The sequence below is a fragment of the Cercospora beticola genome, chromosome 9 (genome assembly GCF_033473495.1).
Source record: "Cercospora beticola chromosome 9, complete sequence".
NCBI classification, from domain to species: Eukaryota; Fungi; Ascomycota; class Dothideomycetes; order Mycosphaerellales; family Mycosphaerellaceae; genus Cercospora; species Cercospora beticola.
In genome coordinates, this window is record NC_088943.1 from 2,029,984 (window position 1) to 2,056,624 (window position 26,641).

Genomic DNA, 26,641 nt, shown 5'->3' on the forward strand with positions numbered 1-26,641 from the left:
CTTGTCGACTTTGTCGCCAAAGCGTTGGAAAAGGAGTTCTAAGCGCTCGCGAAACTCAAGCTTGCGCTGCTTCAATTCTCGGTAGAAAACCCTTGCCGTGGGGATCTCGTGGAGTTGCAACTCAGTCAGTTTAGCCTCGAGAAGGCCAAAGAGGTAACTAGTGGGTCATGTCCTCTGGGCCCGCCTCGCTAAAGCGGCTGACCAGGTTTGCTCCCATATTATCTTTGGCTTCCCGAATCGTAAGCATAAGTCGAATGAAGCGGTCCGCAGCACCATTTTGGCCTACATCGCCGGCCATCAAGTCTTGAATCTCCAAATTCCACTTGCGGTCACGATGCTCCCCATACTTCCGGCACAGTACATTGAAGGTCGGAGATCGAGCAGCCTTCGTCCAACAGCCAACCAGCGCATTTGCCACCTTGGGCCAAGTTTTGTCGGCTGCATGTGCGAACGGCTCGGATATGTTCGTGAGAATCCAGCTGGCGACTTCGTCCTTTGCACCTTGCACAATGCCCTCCTGGAACGTGGCAAGAATGTTCTCCAATGAGTTCTTGAACTCATGGTACCGCTCAATGGGAGTCTTGTTCAGTACGTGCTTGATGATGGTAAGCTGGCGAGGTAGGTCTGTGCAACAGAGTCGACGAAGCTGTTCCATGCGCTTGCTTGCGACAGATCGATAGAGCAAACGAAAGAGCTTTGGAACTCCAGTTGCTTCGTAGTCCAGCTTGCTCCACTCGCCTCTGAGATGCCTGCCGTACTCTTTGGCGGAGATGAAAGCTATTTGGAGGTCGCCTGCTCCAGAGCTGGTACGCGCCAGTTTGTCGTACTGCGCAGATATCTCTTTTTCCAGCTTTCGGTTCCTAATCTCGACTTTGAGTTGATGGAATCTCGCCTCGGCCGCGGGTAACTCGATGGCTTTGAGGTGCTCAATTCGCTCAGAGACGGCGCTCTCTTGCGCGTGATCCCTCTCGACCTTGAGAGCTTCCTTTTCGGGCTGCTGCGTCTCTAATATCAGCGTTCAAGCCCCGCACAGCGGCCTCTGCTGCGTCCAGCTCCTCGCGCACCTCTTCCGACAGAGCATCCTTCTCTCTCTGGTTCAGGTCGTTCTTGTCGTCGATCTTTGTCACAACAAACATGGTCGGCTTCTTTGATCGAATGGCTTCGCGGATGTATCCATCAATCTCCTTGGTGATCGGTCTTCCCGCTGGCGCCATAATGATGTAGCGATCAGCGCTCTCGACGTATCTCTCGATCATTTCTGCCATCACGAGGTCAGGATCATTCCGTCCTGGCACATCAGCAAAGATGAGTCCCTCGGAGCCCATATCGTTGTCGAAATGGAGCTGGGCCTTCTTCAAATGGCACGAACGCTGCCAGCAACTGGAATTGAGATCATCCTTCGAACTCGGAGGACAGTAGTTTTCGAGCATCTTGATGACCTCTTGCGTGCTGTTGGCGGGGTATGAGTTGCTAGTGTCAGAGATGCCGTGGTCTCTACGCAAAGTCATGATTCGATCAAGTAAGAGGTTGACAATGGCGTCAAGATCGGTATGATCGCTTTGCTGCGCGAGGAGCCATTCCGTCAGGGTCTTGTAGTTGCTGAAGTGAGGGTGATTCTCTTCGTGCAGCAATGGGAGCAGGTGGCACAATGCCGCATCGCATTCGTACTGGCGCTCCGCGGCGCTGGTGTCGCCAGAATCTTGATCTTCGTCTTCGTCGGCGGACCCATTGCCTTGGTCAGGGGACACATCCTGGACTTTGTCGCCATTGAGATACGCGTAGATGGCCAAACAGGATGTCGTGACGGGATCTCTGAACTCGTTCCTCGTCTTCCACACGATGGTAACTTCGAAGGCAGTGGTTTGTGCCATCCTCCGCCCATGACCTTCGATGGGAAAATGTGTGCCACGGCCGGTGTCCGACTGTAGACTTATTAGCTCGGCTGCCAATACGACATTATTGCACATACCTTGATCGCAATTCCGTCCCGCCCCACCAACGCCTCGTATGCTTCGGACTTGCCAATCCCCATATCCCCGAGGAGAGCTACAATCTCATTCTCCTTGAGGTGGGCAAGTTGCTTCACCAATCTGGCCAATCTCCCAATATAAGCTCTGACAATGTCATCCACATATCCTGCGTTTTTCAGCTTCTCATGGGCCAGAGCAACTTGAGTAACGATCTTCTCAATAGCAATCTCGATGTTTCGAAAGCTAGGGTGAAATGCAGGATGATGCGGTTTATTCTGTGGCCAGCACGGATCATGAGCAGGAATCGCTGCATTGATCATGACTGTTGGGACTGCTCCCTCCGAAGCGGCCGAAAGAAGTTGGGCCTGGAAATCCTGGGGGAAAGCATTGGCAGAGACCTGTGGACCGAGAGCGACTCGCGGTGCAGAGGGAGCAAACTTCGGCTTCGCATCCTCCGCGAACTGCTCAGTCTTTGACTCAGCCGGAGCGAGTCGAAGGGTTGTGCCAGAAGTCGCACTTGCTTGAGTGCTCACAGGTTCCGATTTGAGGCGCTTGGAAGCTGTTCTCGAGTTAGTACATTTCAGCTGTATCGTTTTGATTTGCGCCAAATGCTCACCGCTCTCTGGGTCTAGCGAATCGGATCTCTCGTGCTTCGTGCCTTGGGGCACAAAAAGAGTAGGCGGGCTCGCTTCGCGCGCGAATGCTGCTAGAGCCGATGAATGCAGAGCATTCGAGACCTGGGTTTGCTCATGTAGCAATGGTGCCGGCATTTGAACATCAGTAGCGCTCTGGAACGCATTGTTTGCCATTGGGGTGGAGAATTGCGGGCCCGTTGGCAATCCATGAAGTACAGGAGCAGCCTGCTCTTGAACTGCCGGCGCCATTGGCGGAGGATCAGCCATGATGGCAACGGGAGCGTAAGCCGTCGTCAATCCAGCTGTTGTAGAGCCGGCAGTGCCAGTAAACGTGCCTTGAACAGGCCCGCCTTGCGCCATCGGCTGTTGATCTCCAGACGTTGGCGGCGGAGCAGGAGCAGCTCCAACACTACCAGCACTGTTGTTGTTCGTCTGCTCAGTGGTCATGACAGGCGGCATCGTCTCCTGACCACCAGCAGACATTTGTGCCGCAGGTGGATTGCTGATGGCCGTGACTGACGGCGAAGACTGCTGCTCGTCAAGGGGCAACGGCAGCTTCTCTGCCATCTCTTGCGAAGCCGCGCGAATCTGAGCGGCGAGACTGGTACCGGAGAGGTGCGCTAAAAACGGAGATGGTGCAGAAGCAAAAGACAGCGCGGAGGCGGAAGATGTAGCCAAAGTGCAGAATTTTGTGAGATGCGAAGGATGTTGTGAGAATGGTCGCCAAGAGCGACGCGCGATGTGGTGCGAGGCGGTGTGATGTAGAAGAAAGGAGGTGTTAGTCAAGAAGGTAACCAGGTAGGCAAGCGATGTGGAAAGAAAGATGTGTGAGAAGTTTGGACGTGGAGGGGGAGGTGGAAGTCAAGGTGTTGGTGGTAGGTTGTGTGAATGATCACAAGCAGGAAAAGTGGGTCCAGCGGCCAGGCGACAGCGTTGAAGTGAGCGAAGTGAGATGGAGGAATAGATGCGAAAGCATGTGAGAGTTGAGGTCGCAGCGAGCAAACGCGATAAGTTCCAAGCGAAGGTTGCAATCGCTTCATTGCGGCATGGCAGCACAATTTTGTCCGAGGGCTAGAGACAGAAGCACAGATCTTCCGCTGCATTCAGAGAAAGCTGTACCTGCGGTCATGTCTCAGGACAGTGTCGAAGACGCATTTCCTGGCCGTGGCCAGCCTTGCGAGCTAGGAGGGCTCTATTCTGCCAGAGCAAGGCGTGGAATCTGACGAAAATCGACGCGATGCACGAAGCTTGCCGTCGAAGCATCGTTCGACGATCTCCCATGCAGGGGGCCTTCCAATGGAAAGCGAAGCGAAATTGACGAAGCAACCCGCGTCCTCTGCGACAGCACATCTCGAGCACTCCTCCACTGTCTCTGCCCTGTGCAGTGTTGCTGAGGCAATCCGTGTCGAGAAGCAAAGCAGCAGTGGAAGCAAGTGGGACGAGAGAGAGGGTTGGAGAGAGCATAAACTGAAGATGTTTCCGGGGTTCCGAGTTTGCTGTATGCAAGTGAGGTGTAACGATGCCTTGCCGCTCGATTCACAGCTCGGGAGGGAGAACCTTTCGACACAAAATCGAAATCTGAGAGAAGAATGATGAGCCAAAAGAACAAATTGACCACACTACGGACCTACTCAATCACTTCCCAGCCCAAAGTACTTCTTGAACCGATCACTATCATGCAGTCCAGCTTCCTGAATGACCTCGTGACAAGCCATGAGAAGTCGCGGAAATCGATTGCACCAGTAACTCAAATATCCGCCATCCAAGGGACCTATGCGCTTCTTGACATCCTCTGGCATGTCCTCATAGTGGTTCTTCTTGTTCCGCAGTGCACGAAGGAGATCCAAGAATCGACTGCCGGTGTATTTGCGTTGCTTGCCCAGCGTCTGCACGAAGAAGCCGTCGAGCTTTGCCAAGAAGTCCATCTGCCTGCCAATGACTTCCTCAGCCTTGCTCTCCAGCAAGCGCAGGTTGTAGGAATCCCCAGCGTAGTTGTCTTCCCATGTTCCCCGCTCTTCACGTTCGAAGTGATCAGAGCAGTCGCACAAGAACGCCAGCCTTCGCTCAGGTGACCAAAAGTAAGGATGGTTCAAGACTTCTTGAGCAGATGGTCGCTTCTCGGGTTGGGGTGACAACATGCTCGTGATCAATTGGAATGGCTCGTAAGCGTCCGACCAGCGTTCCAAAGGCTCCATGTTCTTTTTGTCACACTTAATATTCTTCTCACGCAGACCTTGCCAACCCGTCTCGTCCTCGTAAGGATGCACGCCGTCAGTCAGGACCCAGAAGAAGAGGCAACCAAGGGAAAAGATGTCGGCGGCACGCTTCACACTGCTGACACCAGGAACATTCGCACTTGGGTTGGCACTATCACTGCCAGACGCTCCTCTGCTGTGTGTGCTGTCCGTCTTCTCGCCAGGCTGTGTGATGAGCTCTGGAGCCTTCCAGCCTGATGTTCCGACGTTGCCCGTAGGATCAATGAGCGTGCTCATGTTTTCTGGCAAGTTCTTACCAAGACCAAAATCTGAGATAACCAAGCGAGTTGTACCCGGTGGCTGAGTCTTCTTCGGGTACGCAACGAGAATGTTCTGGGGCTTGATGTCGCGATGTATGATGCGGAGCTTGTGTAGATGATGCAGGCCAGCTGCGAGCTGTTGCAGTGTCCTGTTCATGTCTTGCTGAATCGCGAGCTTGAGCTTCCGCCGTTCTGCTCGCAACTCTTCTGTCTTGGCTTTCTCTGGCTCCCACACATCGAATAAGCTTGCCTGGCATAATTCAACAGCAATATATAGGAAATGGTCGTCTCTTTGCCGGCAAAAGTAACGCACCACGTTGGGATGATCGTCACTCTGCTGCAGGAAGTTGACTTCAGACGCAGCGAGCTCGTAGTACTGAGACAGCATGCGCTTGACGGCGACATCGCGGTTCTCCCAAGAACCTTGATAGACGATGGTACCTCCACTGCCTCGGCCAATCTCCTTGTCGGTGTAAATGGTCAGGTTGTTGATACTCATCGGGCCTGACATGTCTGCACTTTCAGACTTGGCAACGCTAACGATCTTGACAGCTGCAGGACTCTGCAAAGGCGAGTCCGTTCTCTTGGCTTCTCGAGCTGCCTCTCGGGCTTGTTCTTTCTCCTTTTGTTTGCGGCCACCTCGTCTGCCACGTGTGGCCTTCTTCTTCTGAGGCTTGGTCTCGCCTTCTTTTTCCTCACTCTCCTTGCCCTCCTCATCAGCGTCTGCTTCGTTCGATTCTGCCCTCTCGAGCGTCTCCGGTTTCTCGGTAGGCAAGTCAAAGTGCACCTTGGCAGTCACTGGTTCCTTTTCGGCATTCGGTGGCTGAGCGAAAGCCATTTCTTCTGCAGGCTCGTTCTCACGTATGGCTGGTTGCTCCTCAGGTGGCACAGTGAGAGCGTCGGCGACCGGCATCTGCATGGTCGGCTTCTGTGGGAGTAACAATGTTCGGGTCTCTGGCCATTTGTACAGAGCAACACCGCCAGTCGTGCAGATGGCAATAACGAAGCCAAGCACTAGGCCAGTGAGCAAGGTCAGATCGAACGAGCTCTTCTTGGGCGACGACAACGGCGTGTCCATTGCTCCCGGCGAGGCTGCTCTGGATTCGACTGCTGGTGCAGCATCAATCAATGGCACCTGGTTTCCGTCGAGCAGCTGTCCACCCGAGTATCCTTCCTGCGGGAGGTTGTACACGCCGGCGAAATCTTCTTTCCTCCAGCGTCCCTCGTATTCAATGCTGGGTACCACGGGTGCTCGGTATGTGACAGATGGGTACTGCTTTTCGGAAAGGGCGAACCAACTGCCAGAACGAGTGCGGTTGACATAGACCGGATCGTAATCCTCTTCGTCCTCCAGTCCGGCAAACGCGTTGGCAGCCGGCGGTATTGGCTGTGGTAGCACAGCTAGTGAAGCATCGCCCGAGGGATCTGATTTCGGTCGGATGATGTCGAAAACTCTGACCACTGGTGAAGCGAAGACCTGAGTAAAGTCCGGCTTTCTGTATGGATTGGCAGAGCTCGTGTCGATGCCGTTGATGCGTCCATTCCACGAGGAGTAGACATATTTCTCGTCCATCGTCTTGTCGTACGTGTTGCGTAGGTCGTTATCACGGGTGTTGCCTGTCCACTCGAAGTATTTGATAGTTTCGACAGGCTCTCCCGTGGCTCTATTCTGGATGCCAATCGTGTACTCGGTGCGTCCAAGCACAATGGTTCCCTGTGTCTCACACTCGCTATCACCAAGGACGTCGTCCAGTGGGCTAACTCTGCGGCAACTCTGATCCTTGTTCACGAATGAGCCTCCCGGTTGAAAGGTCTTGAGCACGTTGCCGGTTCGTGCGTCGATGTGGTATAGGGTATTCTTCTTCTCGGCAGTATATGTGACGCCGAGATGTCCCGTCTCCTCGAAGGGCGCGGCTTCAGAAAGCTCCTTCACGGTATACGGAAGCCTCTGCAGCCCGTAATGCGGTTGCAGAACATACAGAGCGCCATCCTGGCTCGGCTCAATGACGAATCGAGGTTCGACGACCTCTTGTCCAAGAGCGTTGTACGTCTTGTTGTGAGGGTGCCTGATGACTTGCACCATCTCTCCGTCAGCTTCCAGCTGCCATCGTGGGGCACCGGTGCCGCGGTCGCGTGCGTAGAGCTTCCCATCCACAGTCGCCAGGAGCATGAGATCCTCGACTTGCCAATCCTGCAGTGATCGCGCCGGTTGTCGCGAGGCCAGACCGGCGCTGGAGGCAGCCGTCGACCATTGTGCAGGAGGTGCTCGAACAGCCGCGTCGTGGTTCGATTCGGCTGGAGACACAGTCGCAAGGGCGCGCTGGTGGACCTGGGAGATCCGCGCTTTCTTGTGTTTTTCGTTGTGGGTGTTGTCGTCGTCGTCGTCGGCGTCGACGTTGGTGTTCTTCTGGGCTTTGTGCTTCACCGAGACCTCTTGGTGCAGCTGCCTGCCGACAGTGTGCTGCCAGTGCTCGTCCACGGCGGGAGCGGCATCGGCGATGTCGCCATCCTGGAGGGCGGCGGCGGAGTGGTGAGAGGAGTGGTAGTGTTCGGGCTGCTTCTGCAGGGCAGCCGCTACGGGGAGGAGGAGCGACAGGAAAAGCAAATGGCGGACTCGCACTTGGGCGTGCGAACCGGGTGGGTGTCCAGACACCATGTTGCCATGAACAGGTTCATCGGCAACAATGGCGGGAACGGCGTCGCTCGCGGTAGTGGGAGGTCCGGTGTGCGAGAGGAGGGCGGTGGGTGGGATGAGGTGAGAAAGTGTTGGAAGACGAGAGGTTGAAAGAGTGGCGGGCGGCAGGGCTGGAGGGCGCAAGGAAGGGCTGTCACAGGTCTCGAATTCGGGTCAGAATGCTTGCGACACCACCCAAAGTATTACCCGCCAAGCGCACACGCACTTTCTCCTACATGCCTCGACCCGCGCTTTTCGATGTGCAGTGACAATAAGCTGCGCATGCTGCCGCCAGATCCCTTCCTCAAGCGACCGCCCCTCCTCCTGACTTGCCGCCGATGAGCAGCGGTCGGGTGGTGCTGGTCACAGCTGTGTGTCTCCTGGCGCCACGGCCTTGCGCACTAGTTAGCGCCCGCCATTGGGGAACACACCACCGCTCCCCTCCATATCCCTTGTGTGAAGAAAGCACACGCAAAAATGCCGTGCCGATGCTCTCCCACCTCTTCCTTCACACCTCCTGGAGCGGCGGATCAGCGCCCCGCCGCGTGTGCCGGTGAGCGTTGTGCCGCTCGAAACCCGCACATTGGCCCAGAGTTCACCGCACCCTGGCTTCTGATCAGGCTTCACATATGCCAGAGCTCCATGGTACGGCACAGCAGTCCTGCTTCCTGCTGTATCAGAGTCTGGTTGACAGTCCAGACCTCCTGTCACCGCACATCCGATCGTCGTGCCCCACATCGCTCACGACACATCAAAAAGGCGCGAATTGGGCGATTGGGTGCGCTGAAAATGGTCACCACCACATCGGCAGTCGTCCATAGTCTGCTCACAGCCTTGCGTAGTCACGCAAAACTAGTCGACTACTCAATGCTTGACTCTCGACGGCACTTCTTCGTGATGCTCCATTCCCAGCCAGCTCGAACGACACCCGGGATTCATCCGGTAGATCGTGGAGAGAGCTCCAAAACGTCGCACCGACGGGCCCGTCATCGCGTGGCCTTTTGCTGCTTTGCCTTTCGGTCACCGTTTCGCATCCATCGCTCCTGTCACCACTTGCAATCGTCTCGTCAAGACGGGTCGACGGCGGGCGGGATGAAGACGCCAACATTCGATCCCGCCGCAGTGTAAAACTGAGCACGATCCATCAATGTCCTTCCCTCTACGCGCTTGGCTTTTCTTAGCAACCCACTTCTCGTAACGATCCAATGTCTAAACCGAGCAGACCAGCTGCAGACATCATGTCAAAACACTGCGAGAAGCTTCAATGTCCATGCCGAACAGCTTCTGGCTGACACTTATCCAACTTTGCGTGCTTGCAGGCCTAGTACGCCTGGCATCGAGTCATGTTGAGTCAAACACATGCCGAGAATCATCCTCGATATACTACACTCCAGCATGTCCAGCGGATGGACAAAGACACGAGATCGCACGTGAGCAGCTGCTGAAGTCCATTGATCGCAACATCGGAAAATGGAACAAGAAGCATCCGCGATGGCAGGTCCTGGAGGCACTTGACGGTTATGACAAGTATGAGAAGATTGTTGGTGCAGAAATCGACAGATTTGAGCGTCTGTACAAGCATGTCCCTAAGAAACACAAAAAGGTTATACGTCTTCCTCGTTCAATCTGCCGACGTCCACACTCACAGCTGGTTTCAGATCCTCGATTCCGTGGTCAACTATCAAGCCAACTTCGCACAAGCTCGTACACTCCTCAAAACCAACGCCGAATTCTGCAAGAAAGTTTTACAGCACTCCCTCTCGTACTACAACATCTCTCGACATGAGCTCGCGACTTTCATTCACGACACCGATGATGGGAAAGCCAAGTCCGGAATCCGAACAACAGTCTCCCAATCTCTCAAGCACTCCGTACGAGACTGGTCGCCTGAAGGACAAGCCGAACGCGAAGCGACATTTCTATACATACTCGATGCACTGACATCACATCTCCCTCCAATCTCGTCAGATGAAAATGTCAAATACCATGTCCTCGTCCCTGGAGCCGGATTAGGCCGTCTCGCACACGAAATCAGCCTCCTCGGAGACTACATGTCTGTCACATCCAACGAACGGTCTTCGAGCATGAACATGGCCTATCGCTATCTCAGATCCCTGCCAGCAAGCCACGGCCCCATCACTCTTCACCCTTTCCTTGAGAATTGGTCCCACGCAGAAAGAAGAGAGGAACTTACGCGTCCGGTTTTGATACATCCTCCTATAATCCCGACTGAGACATTGCTGGTTGAAGGAGACTTCACCACGAAATTTGTACACCAGAATGGACAGTACGATGCTGTTGCAACACTCTTCTTTATCGACACTGCTCGGAATCTCATCGCATATCTCGAGACTATTCACTCTCTACTCAAACCAGGCGGCATATGGGTCAATGTTGGGCCACTGCTATATGGTACTGCACCATTGGTGCAATTGAGTTTGGAGGAGGTAGTACTCGTGGCGGAGAGTATGGGATTTGAGTTCGAGATACGAGAGAGTATTGAGGGGAGAAGCGCACTAGATGGGAAAGTGGAAGAGAGAGATGTTTTGTATAATTTCAATCAGAGTACCTTGTATCGGCATGGATATATTGCTGCTTGTTGGGTGGCGAGAAAGAAGAAGATAGAGCACGAGGAGGTCGGAGGGAAGAGGAAAATTGTTGGAAGTGGTGTGTTTGACAAGTTGAAGGAGAAGTGGTTGTAGAGTGGCGTTGAGGAAGGTCGATGTAAACCGCTCTACCTTACTACAATGAGTGCTGTGACCGCGCGAAGTGCGGCGTCGATGACCAATTCTTCCTCATCGTCTTGCGCTCAGCTCCTTCAACCCTTCATTCCAACTTCCTTCATGAACTCCCCCATATCCTTCTCTCTTCTCAAACTCTCCAATTGACTCTCCCTCGGCACGACAACCCCATACAGTCCCAAGTAACAATTCCTGATATTCACGTTCTGGTACCCATCTCCGATCAACTGTTCGAAGATTTCCGAGAATGTCCAATCATCTGCCCTATCCTGTTCACCAAAAGGCGTGATGCAGTCAGAAAGTCGCCCGTGCCATTCCCTCAACGAACAAGTTCCCCGCTTCTGGAAGAGCACATCCAAGACATGCTTGACAGTCAGACTGGACTTATCGTCAAGAACGCTGCTGACTTCGCCAATTAGAATCTCATTCCGCTCAACATGGTAGGCTGACCAGCCGATTGTCATCAATGCATTGTAACAGGGAGGGTTAGTGATGAGAGCTTTGGCGTATCGCTCAGTGTGCGTCGTTCCTTGCGATAAGAGATCCTTGAGATCGAGGTTCAGTCTCACTTTCATTGTGTCTCCAATTGCGAAATGCCAGTCTGCACGATCTCCGGAGTCTTTGTAGAATAAACGGTGCAGAAGTGCGGGTCGAAGAACGATCATGCCATCGCTGTTGGGGACTTGTGGTGGCACTTGTCCAGATGGGTTGCTTCTGGTGACGATCATGTTCGAACTCGTTGGAGCAAGGCGGAAGACAGGTGGAATATGGTTTGGGGTTGGGTAGGGGCCGTAGGGAATGCACCAGAGTCTGTCAAGAAGGATGCTCTCGCGGAGTGTGGGAGATGTTGAGATGAGTTCGTTCCATTGCTGGCAGACGAGACGGGATCTGGGTATCATGTCGCCTGGGAGGTGTGAGAGGATGCACTCGAGAAGCTCGGCGGTTTGGAGGACTGCTGTCTCCGCAGGAGAGACGACTCGAGGATTGATGTCGCTCTTGCGTGCTCCTCGAGTGCCTCGAGAGTGGATCTGGCTTCGAGTCAGCATAAGTAATCCGGTGAACACAATCAGCACTTACCTTGGCAATGAACGCGAGCATTCGAGCGCGCTTATTTGAAAACATCTTGCCGGCCATGGTGTTGTTCTGCAGTGTTGGGGATGATTTGGTGGTCAGGATGCTTTTCAGGTGAGGATAGCCAGGTATGTTTCCAGGTGAAGATATGAGTGCGGTGCTTGCTAGAGGCTGGACCGTTCACTCCGGTCTACCGCCATTCACTCGCTCACCGCATGGGACTTGACGCTTCGCGTCGCGTTACTCTTTCAACCAAAGCTCCCAATCAAAGAACAGGTCCTCTGGCATCATGTCCACAGCCAGGCCATCCTCATCACTTCTACGAGAAGACTCTGAGTCTGGTCCATTCCTCCTCATCGGTCTCTCAACCAATGCACTTCCCAGAGTGTCCCATCTTCTCCACTGGGCCAGCAACTTCATCAACGATTCAAGTAACCTCGCAGTCCCAGCCCACAAGCATCCTTCTCTTGCAGCGCGCAGACTGTTCGACCCAGGTCGTTCTCGCTGGCTTATGTTCCTCATCAAACTCGCACAATTCTGTATCAACATCGATTGTACTGCAGCCCGATCATGCAAGCCGCCCCAACCTTTCATTCGCGCAGCGTTCTCTTCCATGATATCCTTGCAAGTAAACAAGATGTGACAGATACTGTCATGCTGAGATGGTACGAACGGCACGCCATCGATGGACAGGTCGGCAGTCCCCACGAAGTTAACGAGGAGCATTTCGAGGTCTTGCATACGGTATTCGCCGTGAGTGATAAGGAACATAGTTCGCGAGTCACCCACTTGCTGCTCTCGAGTCTTGCCGGCAAGCCGGTGGATAATCTGGTCGGACGTTTCGAGGGCATGCTGAGTGGTGATGGCAGGAGGATCAGAAGTAGTTGCATCGTTGGTCGGCGTGTGCGAGCCGTCCATAACAACAAAGAACATCGCAGCACCAGCTATCGAACAGTAGGAGCGATGCAAGCGAGCGTTTATCAACTGTAGGGTCGCGAGGCTTAGTTCAGTGTTGCTTTCTCGGGAGCCTCGAACAGTGTTTTGCAATTGTTCTCTTTCCTCTTCACATGCGTGTCGATGCGTGAGTATAGTCTCCTCCAGGCTAGTCAACGTGCGCGGGTCCATTCTCATTCTGAGTAGAGCGCTCAGCTCTCGCGCCCGGATCCTCGCGATACAAACTGCATGGTATGTTGCAAGAGGTACTGAGTCCGAAGCCAGCAGTAAGCTGGCATAGCTTACGACTCTTGCTGCTTTGTTCATAGCCAAAGCGTCTCTCGTATCTCCAGCCAGGGTGTCAGTGCACTGAGCGAGGCACACTCTGAACCAGAGTAGGAGGTCATTGAGCTGCTCTGCACCGATGGTGGGCACGCCTTCCCGGAGCAACGACTGTCTATAGTCTGCCATAGGCTCCAGATGCAATTTCCTGGCTATCTCGTAGATCATGAGTCGCAGCGTTGGATTCGAAACACTCTTTGTGATAGTAGTCCGATCGATGGCAATAAGACTAGGCTGATATTCTAGAATCAATTGGAGGGCCAAGATAGCGCTTTTGCTCGACGGCAAGTCGAACATCAGGCGCTGATACTCTCGAAACGCAATCTGACGCAGCAGCGTTTGCAGTTGTCGTTCTTCTGATGTTTCCACCGGTTTCGCATCAATGGCCAGAGATGCGAGCACAGTAAGCAGCAACGTGCTTGCATTGGGTTCTTGAGCACTCGAGGTGTTCTTTGAGATATCGGTATAAAGGTCGGACATTGCTGGTATATCAGGGAAGTATAACCGATGCCACACAAGCCTGGCAAAAATCAGACGGAGAGTGCTGACAGATCCGTGCTGTATCTCACAGTTTGTCCAGATTTGCAACCGCTTCTGAACTTAATAGATCTAGCAGACAATAGTCTCTTGATGGTGAAGCACGAGAGAAGTCTGCGCCAAAGTGAACATCTCTGGCCAGCAGTGTAGAAAGAAGATGCGCTGAATCGAACGTGGCGCGAGCTTTGTCCATAGGCGTTGGCAGTCGTTTCGTCTTCGTAATAGTCCCGCTATTCACATCCGTCGACTTAGGCTTGACAAGCAAGAAGTCGTCGATCTCAGCGTCTTCTCCATCATGACGACCATCGGTATCAATCAGCGATCCATCGGTAGGAGGTGTGATGCTGTGTCGCAATGGGGTCTTCATCGTGCCTGTCCGACCACCAGTAGATGAGGGTCGTCCCAGAGTCGTGTAATTAACAACGCAGTCCAGACCCCTCACCTTGCATCGCTCACATGCCAAACCTGCTGGTTGAGGTTGTCCATTAGGAGGGCCAATATCAGGTGGAAGAGAGCATTTGATCTTGCGTGCCCGACAATGCTGGCAGATGTATCTCGCATAAGCCCCACGAGCCCGTTGCGGCGGCATACCTGCGGTCCCAGATGACACATTTGCTACACGTCTGGCAGCGGGCGCAAGCGCAACTTATGTGGGAGCGTGAGAGTGAGCTGAGGTTGTGCGCGCAACGGCGTTCCGCAGTTCCGCACCACGCGAACGCGAGCTGCTCAGCTGGCCATCTTCAGAATCCTGCTGCACTTTGTCCAATCGACGGAGCTCGATGAGATGTTGCTTCCAATAACAAAGCCTCTTTGTCTGCTTGAAGAACTTCATTCATTAAGTGGTTACGATAATGACTCCTCGAAGGAGAGCACAATCATTGCCCTCTGAGCACTGCTATGAGCTCGGACCTGTTGCGTCTGACACGTCCTCGATCAGCAAAGATCATTTGCATCGACTGCATATCAGGCGAATGGTGGAACCATCGGAAGAAATAGTCAGGAATCCAGGCTCTGGCCTTTTTCTCAATGCGATTCGAGCTGCACGATTCGTCCAACTGCTTCTCGGACCAGCTCTTATTGCTGTCAACGCTATTCTGCTTGCACGATACAGAATTCTGCGTAATGACTGTTCGCCAGTAAACGCGGCCCTCGATTGTCAAATTTATCGCAAGGCTGTAGGCGCTTTTGGGTATTGCGTCTTTCCCGGAGGCCTGGGCATGTTGCAAGGCATCTGGGGTATGCGGGCGACCTTTGTAAATCCATTGCCATTACATACTGTCGTTGCTCTCGACAACTTCGTTGCTGGCTTCTTCATGGGCGGTGGATGCGTGAGTGGCGCCAAGAAAGCTCTTGAGCTGAACGTGGCTGACTATGTGTAGACGCTGGCTGCTCTGATCAATGGCTGGAGGTGCACAGACTTGTGCCCGGTCCTCTACGCAAGCATAGCGCTCTTCTTCTTCGGTGTCGTGCTTTCATACAGCATGATTCCAGCTTGGATCCATTTGAGACTCCATGTGAAGCGACACGAATAGTTCAAATCGCTTCAGCTGCGATGTTGGGGCGTTCTCCTGCGGTGACATGCTTTACCGCTTCAGTCTCATCGTACGTAGGCGGCAATTCCAGGCTCACGTTGGCTTCTTCATACACAGGCGGACAGTCTTGATATTCGTCCGGCTCCTGCGTTGACATGCTGCCACCGCCGGACTCTAGGTCCAGAGGAGGGATGGTCCTCGAGGACATCTGGTTTCCGGATCCATACTTGATGCACATCACAACCAACACCAGAATTGCCGTCGCCAGAATCCCAAGAGTTGCCCAGGCACCAATTCGAACTATCATGACGAAGACCTGATATGGCAGTCCCTGGTCGGAGAGGAAGACGTTCTTGCTGTTCGCCATTCCTGGAATCTGGTGTTTCTCGATACCGGCTGTTCAACTTGTCTGTGGGAGTTGTCAATCCGAGCGATGTGGAGGTAGTCGCAGTGCTAGCAGTCTCTTGCTGTTTGCTTTTGGGGCACATGCTGCCACCTGAAACGGAAGCTGCGCCGCATGTGCACTGCACTAGACACCAGCAAACAAAGGCTTTGTGTTGGTGTCTTTAAGCGCCCTTCACAGACAACCAACCGCTTCCGGCCGAGCAATGCAACAGCGCCGCACAACTGCAGCATAAGAGGTAACACGCGCATGCAAACGTCGGCGCCTGTGCCGTTTAAGCGCGTGCAATGCGCAACTCATCTACGTTAGTCCATAGGCGACACCGTAAAAATCGCATACCCAATCGAGCAGCAGCACTTCCGCTGCCAGTCCTCGAGATTCGGAGCAGATGCAAATTAAGCATACGACAGCGAAAACATTGGTGTCAATGTCTCGTTAGTTTTTCTGTTATTCATTCCTGGAGAACTGTCCCCATCCATCTCGCCATGGCTGGTACTGTCAACCCAAATCATTCCCATTCACGCTTTATAGACCCGGGAGTCGCTTTCCCTCACGAATCAGAGCTTGGACCTACATCTCACGTTGGTATCGCATCCTCTCCTTTACTTCCGCGCAACGAAGTGGCTCACTTTTTGTTATACGCCTCTCCAATTCCCCTCTGTACCGCCGGCCTCTCAGCAATACGATCAATCCACTTCAAGAGATGCGGGAAAGGCTCGACTTCTTCTTTGGTGAAACCGCTGCGTTCCCAGTTCTTGACCCAGGGCCTACATCAGACGTCAGCATTACACCTCCCTCATCTCATAGTCCATGCCGTAAGAAAGAAGAGAGAGAATTCATACCAAGTCTTAACATCCGCAACACTATACTTTCCCTTTCCCTTCCCAGCAAGATAGTCCCGTGGCTCTCCCGTATACTTCCCACTCAGATGGATCTCCAACACTCCAAAGACGCGAAGTGTTTCGTTGCGGAAACGAGTGATGGCGTAGGGAATTTTCTCTGGGGCAGCGCGGGAGAAGTGGTTGACTTGGCCTTGGTAGGGGGCTCCGGAGCCGTGCCAGAAGCTACAGTCAACCATTAGTACAGCTTGTGGGCAAAGAAAAGGGAGAAAAGTACAAAGTCCACTGCAAAGCTTGGTTCCGCTCGAGATCATCGGAGAAGCCGAATTTATCCTGTTTGTCGGCGAATTTGAGAAGGTAGAAGAGTTCGGCGGAGGTTTCGTGGACGGTGAAAGGTGGGGATTGGGAGTTGTCGACTAGGACTGGGATGCGGCCTGTGTGTGATGTTAGGGTTTTGTAGAGAAGTAGATTGATGGACGAGCTTGCCGTTGGGGTCGAGGCGAAGGAACCAGTCTTTCTTCTGCTCGTTGGTGCTAATGTCGATGATGGTGGTGGTCCATTCGGTTCCGTAAGCGTCTTTCAATTCTTCGAGGAAGATCTGCACTGCCTGGCCATTTGGAGTGTTTTGGGTGATAAGATGGAGGCCTTTGGCGTTCTTGACGCCAGCTGGGGTTTCGTCGGTGTACAAATTGTGTGACATTTTTGCTGATTTGGGAAGTCTTTCAGTAGCAGAGTCTGTGTCTCTTGAATGCAAATTGTACTTGGACTGGCTCCTTTATACTGTCGGTATCGTTGGTAAGCAAGTGTTGATGCAATGCATCACGTCTTTCGACGCCATTGCTGCCCCTCCGGCAGAGCTCTCCCCACACTCGCGTTGCAGCAGACCACCCGGCACGCTTCTCCGTTCCAGTCATGGAATTGATAGTGTTGCATCCTTCGAACAACCACCCGAAAATGCACCGATGCACAGGGTCGGGTGGTGTCGAGGGACTAGCCAAACACAGGCCGCGTTGAGCCAGACGAGCGGACGCAGACGCTCGCCCGGAAGGCGGTCCCGCGGCCGCCTGTTCTACAACTGCTGAGCTTGGCAGACGTCCGCGAGCAAGGTTGCTTATAAGCTTCACCACGCCCGCCATGCACGCCGCCCTCCTCTGCTCCTGCTGCATTGGTGATGGTAATGCGAGAAAGAGGCTAATTTGAGCGACGATCGAATCAAGAAGGACTCGGGCAGCAGCACGACAGCCTTTGTGCAGGACAAGGCTCGTCCAAGGCACGACAGCCACGAGCTTCTCTGCAAGTGGCACGGAAAGCTTGACTGCACTTGGCACCCGGCGAACGACATCATCGGCAGCGACAGATGCGATAAGGTACGTGCGATCCCTCCACCATCCACCACCGCGTCGTGGAGCGACTGGAGTCACCGTGGGTCGACGGGGCTGCTGGTGGCGCTGTTGCATGGAGAGGTGCGGCCAGAACACCGCAGGCGATGCGCAGCTGGGCGGCACGCATTTGCTGGCTCGCTGCAGCGCCAGAGACGCGCGATGGAGTGATGAGTGATGCGCGAGCGAGCGAGCGTGGCTGAGCAGAGAGCATCGCTCACCACGGCCGCCCATCCATCCAACAACGTTTCTTCCGCCGCGCTCGTCTCGTCCGCACCACCAACAAGCTTCACGCCGCTCGTCGTACCATTGGGGCGTGACTGGCGCGTGTCTGGCGAGACCCTGCCGCCGTTGGTTAACGAAATGCTTCGCAGGACCGCCTCTCTGCAGCCTCCGCCGTCGTCTTGTCGTCGCAACCATTCCGTTGTCGCCTTGGCACCACATCCTGCCGCAACACCCCCAACCACATCCCTCTACTCACCGGCGGCCAGCCGACCGCGTCGCATGCGCGCGCGCCCTGTCGCGACGGCGCCCACCCGCCACACCGCTGCCCGACACCGACGCGCCTGCGTGCGCCGTCTGCCTTAACCTGCAGCGCGGAGGATAATGCCAGCGACTCCGGCGCGCAATCCCTCGAATACGCCCAGCACCGCCAACTCCACCCCCAGCTCCGGACGACGACTGCTCTCGCGCATCACCTCGCCCTTTGCCTCCAAGTCGCGCAAGCTCACCGACTTCTACATCTCCGTCGATGACCCCCACCGCTCCTACGCCCAGGGCGATTCGGTAACAGGCTGCGTCAATCTCAAGGTCGTGCAACCCATCCGCGTCACCCACGTGGTTGTCTGCTTGCACGGCTTTGTGCAGGTCTACAAGAATCCAGGCTCGCCGCCTGCAGACGGATATCGGGCAACAAGCGCGCATATTGGCACGGGCAAAGGCAGCAAGGGCGGCGAGTACTTTGGCAATGGCTTTGCCTCATTGTTCGAGGATGAGGTCGTGCTGTGTGGAGATGGCAAGCTGGGAGAGGGCGTATACCAGTTTCGCTTCGATTTGCTGTTCCCCGAACGCGACTTGCCCAGTAGCATATCTGTGCGTGATGCTTCTGTCAATGTCAAGTGTGTGCTGACTCGTCCTAGTTTGAACGCGGAACCATATCCTACATGATCACCGCCACCCTGACGCGACCGACCACGATATCGCCTACCATACAATGCGATCACAAAGTCTACCTCGTCGAGAGGATCGACATTTCGCAGATGTTGCCTCCGAAAGCCCGAACCATCACATTGGAGCCTGTTTCGCGGCGGACCAAGGCCAAAACACAGGCTAGGAAGTTGGCGGACAGTGCCGACCGCAAGACACGAAAGAATGGCAGCACATCCGGCGAGCTGCAGCGGCGTAGCAGTCAATCTTCCTCCGCAGTCAGCTCCCATCCCGATGGCTTCGAAGGCCTGCCACAGAGTCCCGCAACCACCGACGACAGCTTCGACAGTATACGAAGTAGCAGCGCCGGACGCCCTTCCCAGCAAGACTCCAATGTTGCCTCATCACGACAGAGCGATGGCGAAGCTGCTCATCGCACCATCACAGCCACCGTAGAATCATTGACCGGCGGGGTGTTGCGAGGGGATAGCATCCCTGTCAAAGTGCATGTGCATCACACCAAGCATGTCAAGAGTCTGCATGGTGTCATTATCACGCTTTATCGCCAAGCTCGAGTCGATCTCCACCCTGCCATACCGTTGGGCCCTACAGAGAAGGGCAAAGAAGCCAAGTATGAAGATTACTACCCCAAGTCCGTGACTGGTCTTGGCGGCTTATCCTTGTCCGGAGCTGGGTCCAGTCACATGTTTCGCAAAGACTTGTCGCAAACCATCATGCCTTTGATCATCGATCCTGGGTCCTTGACTGCAGAAGTCACTGGTAAGGTTCATGTACCCGAAGAGGCCTTCCCAACCATCTCCTCTGTACCAGGAGCCATGATCAGCTTTCGGTATTATGTGGAGATTGTGCTCGATATCCAGGGGAAGCTGTCGACTCAAGATCGCAATCTGGGAAACTTGGGAGGACTGGCCAGCACCGTACTGCAAGGCCACAGCGCCGACAGCATGGGAACGGAAAGGTCAGGTGTCCATCCTTTTAGTGCTCCAGTCATCGATACTGCAGCTGTACGGCGAGATAAGGGTGTCGTGGCGTGCACTTTCGAAGTTGTCGTTGGTACGAGAGACAATGCGCGGAAAAAGGGTAAGCGGAAGGTGTCTATCCCGGAGGAGCCAGAAATGGAGGCGACACCTACACAGCATCCAGAACAGCAAGCTGATGCACAAGCTGGAGCGACGTCCCAACCAGAAGGTGGCTGGCAGGACGATTACTGGAATCATGCCGGGAACGGCTACGGTTACGGCCAGCAGTACCCGCACAGCCCTTACGCATACAACGGCTACGACTGGCATGGGTACAATGGGTATGGATATGGTCACTACGACTACCCTCCCCATACGCATTACGTGGAACCTCCGCCGCCGATACCGATACCGCAAGTCGAGGACGAATCGCAGTTATCCGAGAAGGAGAGGGTGAGACGAGCAGAACAGCGGCTGCTACCCAGTCAGCCTCCAGGAGTCGAAGATGGCGCAGGACCACGCTCTCATGCTGCAACGGCACCACATCTACCGGATGAATTGCCCAATGGACACGGTCCATCAGCGCCGCGGCCTGCCTTGCTCACACCCCCTGCTTATGGGTCCAACAGTGCCACGCCCATCAACGGCATGTTATCTGTCGACTATGCTCGATCAATACCATTGCCGCGAACACCGGATTATGAGCCTCGAGAAGCAGACACATTATCTGCTTTTTCCGCAACTCCCACGCCTACAGTCGCGGCCCCTTTGCCTCCCACCGACGACAAAGCCGAACTGCAAAGGCGGCAACTAGAACGAGAGGCTTCAGCGCCTCCCATGGACGATAGTCCCGAGGACGCTGGTCCGAGCAGCAGCAACAGCAGAGCCCTTCCCGTACCCAGCGCGCCCGCTTTGACGAACGAAGACTTGTACGGCAGTGACGATGATGATATGCACCACGCGAGTGTGTCAGATCAGTCGGTTCTACCGAGATATGAACGATAACGAAATATGCGGCGTTTTGAGGTGTTCATTTTGCTTGTTTCTCTGGTGATGAAACATGTCTTTGGGATTTCTCGGAGGGTTCTGTGGCATCTGGTTGATAGATGGGGGAAGGCTATAAGGTACGCTGAACAAAGGACTGTGTTGGCGCAGAAGAGAAAAGTCTTTTGAGTTTGAGAGTGGCTCGTGTGGCCGATGATGGAGTGAGGAGGTCAATGTTGAGCAGTGATACCAAGTAGGAGCAGAAGGTATGAAATATTTATTATGACTTTCAATTTTTTTCAATCTTTCTTTCGCGGTGCTTGTTGGTTTGCCTGTGAGGACCTCATTCTTCGCTGTCTGCTGCAGCAATCATTCTTGTTGACACTGGGTGACCTCATTCGTTGGCTACACGACTGGGCCTGGCGCAGGACTTTCCGCATCGATGAGCAGACCGCTGCCGTTTAGTCAGTCACCTCTGGCGTTCTTGTATTCTCCGATTGTTCCCCGGCTTTGTCTACCGCGTGACATATGCAACATCAGTCCTACAAGAGGTGTTGCAACAGATAGACGCAGGCCAGTCTTTGACTACAATCCGACCATGACTAGCTCTCCGTTGAAGCCACTGCAGTGTTGCGAAGATCCTCAGGGCGTACGCTCGGTTTCCGTATACTCTATCGTCCATCATCAGACTATTTTCTGCCACTGCAGTCACGACCTTGCTGATAGCGTCTTAGAGGAACTCGTACTGCGCTTTCTCCGCTCTCTGTCTCTCGTCATGTCCGTAATCGTGCCATGTCCGTGAGGCTGTCGTCGCCGTTGCCTCAGAAGTCGTCAAGCCCCTTGCTTCCTTCTCCAGCTATTATGCCACATGTTGAACCTTCCTCCGCCATGTTTCCTACTCTATTGCCTCCTTTCCTCCGTTGCTGACACCTCCAGACCGAAGGACGCAACAGCGGAGAAAGCCACTTGCTCACCGTCACGTTGTATTGCTGGTCGCCGGGCATGTCGCAGGAACAATTTTGACGAGGAGTAGGGGCCTGGTGTAATGGCACAAGCTACCGGCGCAGCGCTCGTTTGGCACGTGTAGCTGTGGCGTTTGAAGCGGTATGTTAATTGGATCCGATTGATTCGACGCGAGATCGGTTGCTTCTGATTGGGAGCAGATCAGGGTGTTGGGCGCGAGGAACGATGGTTTCGACGGCGGTTGCAGGCTTTTGTCTCGTCTACGAGCTCTTGTACATTGTGGAGCGTTTTCGAAGGGGAGGAAATAGGCTGTTGGAGAGACTGGCCTGCCGATAGAACAATTAGCGATGGCGGAGGGGGAGAGAAAGGAATGGCTGTTGCTCTCATCGAGCTGGCTACGTCGTTTCCATTGATATCGGGTGTTGACGAGGTGCGCTCTGCAGTGTGTGCTAAATTCGTGTCATGAGTCTGCTCGAGGGTAGGCTCGTGTAGTGGTGAACAGGATATCAGGGACTCGAGGTTTGGTTCGAGATCAGCTTCGGGCTCTTTATGCTATCGATGGCGCTTGATCAATTCTCTTGAAACCTAGCATCTACGCTGTCCCTGCAATGTGTCTCTCGATCCAACAGTCAGCTCTGTCTGAGTGCTCTGGCCGATCGAAATCGAACACAGCGTTCAGGCTCACGGGCTTGCTTTTCACATGATTGATTAGGTGACTTGCCCAGCTCTGATCGTTGACTGCTGCCTTGTGAAAGTGACGCGGGAAACGATCATTGGTCACGCAGGGGCTGCTTGTGTGTGCCATGACAAAAAGGGGCCCAGTTTGATCGAAGCTGAAGTTTTCTCCAACACACACTCAACGTCACAACACCATCGTCAGCACACCACGCATCGATTCATCGATCCATCCATCCATCCATCACCGACGACTACATCCACATACAATCAGCACACTAGAGCGTCGCTCATCGCCTCTCACCGCACTCATCTCCCAGGTTCGTTTGCTGACCACGCACCTCAATATTGCCACCAGAAACTGACCACCACTCTAGCCTCAACAGAAACACCTCCACAACAATGGCCGCTCCTCTCCTACCATTCCCATCCATCGCCCCAGTCCCCCCAGTCCCCTACGAATCCGTAGAGTGGACCCTCTCCATCGACAAAAACCTCCTCCTCCTCTGCCTCGACACCGACAACATCCGCCGCCTGAACATCTCCTCCATCGCCAAATCCATGAAAATGGGCTTCAGCAGCAGCATGACCATCCCACGGATCAAAGAACGCTACAACCAACTCTCCGAAGAGCTCGTTTCCCACAACTACCATCTCCAACACTACCCCAACAACCAACGCATCCAGAGTTCCGACGGTCAAGTCAATTGGACGCCTCGCTCGGATCGAGATTTGTTGTTGTTTGCGATGAAAGATCGCACGAATGAGGATATGGGGATTGCGGCTATGGTGATGGGGGATAAGTTCGGGAGGGCGGCGATGAGTGAAGAGCATTTGACGAGGAGGGTGAGGGAGTTGTGGGCGGAGAAGGGGAGGATGGAGGCGGATTATGATGCGGAGCATATGGTGAGGATGAGGGAGGGGAGGTGAGAGGACAGAGAAGATGTGGGCGTGTGGTGCTTTTCGGCCTGTAAAAGGTCAGTTTCTCTGAAAATCCGCGAGTGCATTGAGGCAAGGCGGTTGAAAATGAGAAGCACGTATAGAATTAGTGAGAGACAGAGAACTTGAGTCAAGATGCGTATGCTTCCACCTCTCTGCATCAAACTCCGCCCACCGCTCGACAGATATCGAGCGATCGTGATAGAGCTTGGATCTGGAGAATCGAGCTTGTGGTGTTGATATCTCCTGGTCCGTGTCACCAGCAGTGCCACCACAGTGGCAGATATGGCGAGAGCGGAACCACGACAGCGGACGGAGTTAATGCTTTTGTAGTTATCGATCGTATGTTCTACATACTCTACGATCCTCCATCAAGATAGTACGAAATGGTGTAGTTCAGCCAGGTACATTGCTCCAGCTCCGGGAAACGAATAGACTTCGAAACTACATCCAATGATTTCGCCGGACCCGTCTTATCGCTCACAGCCTCCCATCTCCCACTCTTCTGCACCTGCTCAAGCGCGTCAAAATAACCTCTGACCTTCAAGAAGTTCACATCAGGGTTCGGGTCTCCGGTCTTTGTGAACTGCGCGAAATATCCCGAGATCAACTGTGTAGCCAACAGATCGTTGCGGTCGCGCAGAGGTGACTGGACACCATATGTGAAACCTCCTTCAGATCCATGAAGCCGGAAGTAGGGCTTATTGGGGTTGCCGTAAGGGTAGCCTGGCTCGACAGGGCCGGAGCTCAGCGCGGGACCCAGATTGCTTGGATCGTAGCCTCGCCATGTGCGGTCGAACTCGTAGTAATATGTCGCTGGGAAAGCGCCAGACTGAGCTCCTGCGTATACGGTCGCCTCGTCGATGCAGCGGAATGTGATATCTGTTGCTACGCGTTGGGAGACATTGAAGGCGTCGAGGGAGAGGTTGCCGGTGTTGTAGCGAGGAAACAAGCCGCTGTCGATGATGCGTTGTGCTTGGTTTGTTGCGATGCTGAGGGATGTTGCGATGCCATTGACCAAGCTGGTGACATTGTTCTTGGGGTAGTTGGAGCCAATGGAAGCACCGTCGTCGGCATCGACACCGAAGATGATCGGAACATGAGCCGTGCTGTCGTTTCGTGTGCTGACTATCAGCTGTTCTGTGTTCACGTAGTAGCCGTCTTGGACCACGTAGCGAGCGACACTTGAGAATGCCGATAGCTGTAGGGCAGAATATGCTGTCAAGCACGCAATCTGTTCGTCGATAGAAGTCTGACTGCAGCCCGCTTCTTGAAAGATTTGTTGCCCGGCTCGTTGAGCAGATTCGTCGATCGTCAGATAGCTGCTGTATGTAGTGCCATAGTTTCCGTTGAGTCCAAGAGTCACCCCGCCTCCCAAGTTTGACTGGGCGATACCACCAGCGATCAACTTCTCCTTGATGACAGGAGGAGATCCGAGCAGAGCACGAACGGATCCCGCTCCAGCACTAGCACCAATGATTGTGATCTTCTTTGGGTCACCACCGAAGGCTGCAATGTTCTTCTGGACCCATCTCAACGCAGTGACTTGATCGCCAATGCCGTAATTGCCTGTGATGTTGGTTCCAGGCAGAGCCAAGAACCCGAGAGTGCCCAGTCTATAATTGATCTCAACACTGACAATGTCGTCTCGAGAAGCAAAGTTACCGCCGTCCTGACCATTGGTACCACGACCATTGCCACTAGTGAAGCCACCGCCGTGGATGGAGAAGAGCACTGGTCGGAGCTTAGTCTTCGACCCCTGTTTTGGCAAGTATGGAGTCTGAATGTTCAAGAAGAGACAGTCTTCGTTCCCCGAGCCGCTCTGTGGGCAATTGTTGCCATACTGTGTGGCATCTAGTGTTTGACCAGTAGGAGTGTAGACGGAGAAGTAGGTAAATCGAGGTGGTATATTTGCATACCGAATGCCTTGGAAGCGGAACGATTTCTGGTTGCGGAATCCAGTGTACGTATTCCCTGCTGCAGCGATATTGACCAGCGTATTGGACGAAGCGTTGGCGTCAGGTCCGTTTTGTTGATTACTTTGCGTGCAAAGGGCAGGCAGGTTCTGGCGAGCGTTGTAAGTTGCTGGTGGAAAGCTCACTTTCTTGGCTTTCTGGTCTGCGACCACCACGCCATCTCGTGTCCAATATTGCTGGCCCGCCTTCGCGTATCCTGCAGACTCGACGTAACACAACAGGTAGAAGAAGTCTGAGCTGTAATTCTGCAATGCCTGTCTCGATATCAGGGCTTCGCTGAGGTCGCCACACACTGTCTCGGCTTGTGCTTTGGTTCCAGCATCCAAGAGGATTGCTCCGATGTGATTCTTGTCGTCGGAGGCATTGAGGTTGTTTTGGTAGAGGAATCGAAGCGATGTCGTCTTCAGTATGCTCGTGTCGTTAGTCTGCGTGGGCGCGCATTCGATCAGTCCACCCAAGAGAGTCGTCGCTAGTGCAGCCCGCTTGAGAAAGGACATCTTGGTCGATGGCTTAAGCAAACTTGCCGATTGACGATGAGCTTGACTAGTTCAGCTGAACAGGTACCTACTTATACTTTCCTATTTATCCTAAAAGTGCATACCATTCCAGACTCTTGCGACCGCAACACCAATTGCCGATGTTCAATCAAGGCTTTTGGAAGCATTTTAATGCGAGACGAAAAGGGCAAGTGATCTGCATGTTAGCCGGCGTCTGGTCCACCACTGTTCAGGCTGAAGCAGATGGGGAAGCGGAGTTCGCATATTAATGAGTGTGGAGTAAACTCGGGGTCCGGTCGCTTGGAAGATCATGCTCAAGAGCGTCGCATTCGACCTACGTTGAAGCAGAAGGATCGAATAATAAAGCTGAAGTCCGCCAGAGACGTGAGGATGGCCTTTGTGACGTCTTGGCAGGCACATATGTTCAGCGGATCCTGGATCTTGGGAGACCGTAAGCCAAACTCGCCACTTGGAGCACTTGCGTCGTGGCGAACGCTCTGGATTTTATTTGGACGCGTATGCAATATCGGACAAGCGGATGGGATCTCGTCAGCTCGATGCCCTTCTCTTGACAGTTCTCGTCGTGTAGAGGCTAAATGGAGGTAGGCTATCGGTAGTGCTGCCAAAGTCTTACGCCTCTTAGTGTCTTGATGCCTTTGCTCATTAGACCGTGCCGGTGAAGCGGATTCGGGGTTGCACGTCCAAATTGATCACAGTTGGCAGAGTAATGCATGGCTATGCTACTCAACACAGCTGTTGTCTCCGAAGACCAGAGACGGGCTGCGGATGAGGAGATGCTCGCCTGGCTGGCTGATTCTCAAAAATGGAACTGTACGTCTCCGTGAAGTCGTTCTCTGGCGCGTGATGATGGACGCCACTTTGTCTGTGTATGTGCTTGCGCCTTCTTCTT

The 26,641-nt window shown here is 53.9% G+C and overlaps 11 protein-coding genes across 11 annotated transcripts; 4 read left to right on the plus strand and 7 right to left on the minus strand.

Annotated features, from left to right (window-relative positions):
- Positions 1-157: 157 nt before the first annotated feature.
- On the minus strand, positions 158-3,172 carry RHO25_012996 (uncharacterized protein; the record flags this gene model as incomplete). Its single annotated transcript, XM_023604271.1, has 4 exons — positions 158-997; positions 1,065-1,922; positions 1,970-2,529; positions 2,587-3,172. 4 exons carry the CDS (start codon positions 3,170-3,172, stop codon positions 158-160), a joined length of 2,844 nt encoding a protein of 947 aa, XP_023450351.1.
- A 1,064-nt stretch (positions 3,173-4,236) lies between these two features.
- On the minus strand, positions 4,237-7,776 carry RHO25_012997 (uncharacterized protein; the record flags this gene model as incomplete). The annotated part of the gene is made up of 1 exon (XM_023604272.2): positions 4,237-7,776. The coding sequence occupies one exon, from the start codon at positions 7,774-7,776 to the stop codon at positions 4,237-4,239; it is 3,540 nt and encodes a 1,179-aa protein (XP_023450352.1).
- Positions 7,777-9,058: 1,282 nt separating this feature from the next.
- On the plus strand, positions 9,059-10,496 carry RHO25_012998 (uncharacterized protein; the record flags this gene model as incomplete). Its single annotated transcript, XM_023604273.2, has 2 exons — positions 9,059-9,397; positions 9,453-10,496. 2 exons carry the CDS (start codon positions 9,059-9,061, stop codon positions 10,494-10,496), a joined length of 1,383 nt encoding a protein of 460 aa, XP_023450348.1.
- A 116-nt stretch (positions 10,497-10,612) lies between these two features.
- On the minus strand, positions 10,613-11,669 carry RHO25_012999 (uncharacterized protein; the record flags this gene model as incomplete). Its single annotated transcript, XM_065603624.1, has 2 exons — positions 10,613-11,563; positions 11,613-11,669. The coding sequence occupies 2 exons, from the start codon at positions 11,667-11,669 to the stop codon at positions 10,613-10,615; spliced, it is 1,008 nt and encodes a 335-aa protein (XP_065459696.1).
- A 177-nt stretch (positions 11,670-11,846) lies between these two features.
- On the minus strand, positions 11,847-13,785 carry RHO25_013000 (uncharacterized protein; the record flags this gene model as incomplete). The annotated part of the gene is made up of 2 exons (XM_065603625.1): positions 11,847-13,401; positions 13,451-13,785. The coding sequence occupies 2 exons, from the start codon at positions 13,783-13,785 to the stop codon at positions 11,847-11,849; spliced, it is 1,890 nt and encodes a 629-aa protein (XP_065459697.1).
- A 604-nt stretch (positions 13,786-14,389) lies between these two features.
- On the plus strand, positions 14,390-14,950 carry RHO25_013001 (uncharacterized protein; the record flags this gene model as incomplete). Its single annotated transcript, XM_065603626.1, has 2 exons — positions 14,390-14,746; positions 14,798-14,950. 2 exons carry the CDS (start codon positions 14,390-14,392, stop codon positions 14,948-14,950), a joined length of 510 nt encoding a protein of 169 aa, XP_065459698.1.
- Position 14,951: 1 nt separating this feature from the next.
- Positions 14,952-15,317, minus strand: RHO25_013002 (uncharacterized protein; the record flags this gene model as incomplete). Its single annotated transcript, XM_065603627.1, has 1 exon — positions 14,952-15,317. The coding sequence occupies one exon, from the start codon at positions 15,315-15,317 to the stop codon at positions 14,952-14,954; it is 366 nt and encodes a 121-aa protein (XP_065459699.1).
- A 593-nt stretch (positions 15,318-15,910) lies between these two features.
- Positions 15,911-16,892, minus strand: RHO25_013003 (uncharacterized protein; the record flags this gene model as incomplete). Its single annotated transcript, XM_023604275.2, has 5 exons — positions 15,911-15,923; positions 15,983-16,120; positions 16,196-16,417; positions 16,470-16,626; positions 16,679-16,892. 5 exons carry the CDS (start codon positions 16,890-16,892, stop codon positions 15,911-15,913), a joined length of 744 nt encoding a protein of 247 aa, XP_023450349.1.
- A 1,285-nt stretch (positions 16,893-18,177) lies between these two features.
- RHO25_013004 (uncharacterized protein) lies at positions 18,178-20,702 on the plus strand (the record flags this gene model as incomplete). Its single annotated transcript, XM_023604277.2, has 2 exons — positions 18,178-18,663; positions 18,711-20,702. 2 exons carry the CDS (start codon positions 18,178-18,180, stop codon positions 20,700-20,702), a joined length of 2,478 nt encoding a protein of 825 aa, XP_023450355.1.
- A 2,019-nt stretch (positions 20,703-22,721) lies between these two features.
- On the plus strand, positions 22,722-23,249 carry RHO25_013005 (uncharacterized protein; the record flags this gene model as incomplete). Its single annotated transcript, XM_065603628.1, has 1 exon — positions 22,722-23,249. The coding sequence occupies one exon, from the start codon at positions 22,722-22,724 to the stop codon at positions 23,247-23,249; it is 528 nt and encodes a 175-aa protein (XP_065459700.1).
- A 367-nt stretch (positions 23,250-23,616) lies between these two features.
- RHO25_013006 (uncharacterized protein) lies at positions 23,617-25,731 on the minus strand (the record flags this gene model as incomplete). The annotated part of the gene is made up of 1 exon (XM_023604278.1): positions 23,617-25,731. The coding sequence occupies one exon, from the start codon at positions 25,729-25,731 to the stop codon at positions 23,617-23,619; it is 2,115 nt and encodes a 704-aa protein (XP_023450357.1).
- Positions 25,732-26,641: the final 910 nt, after the last annotated feature.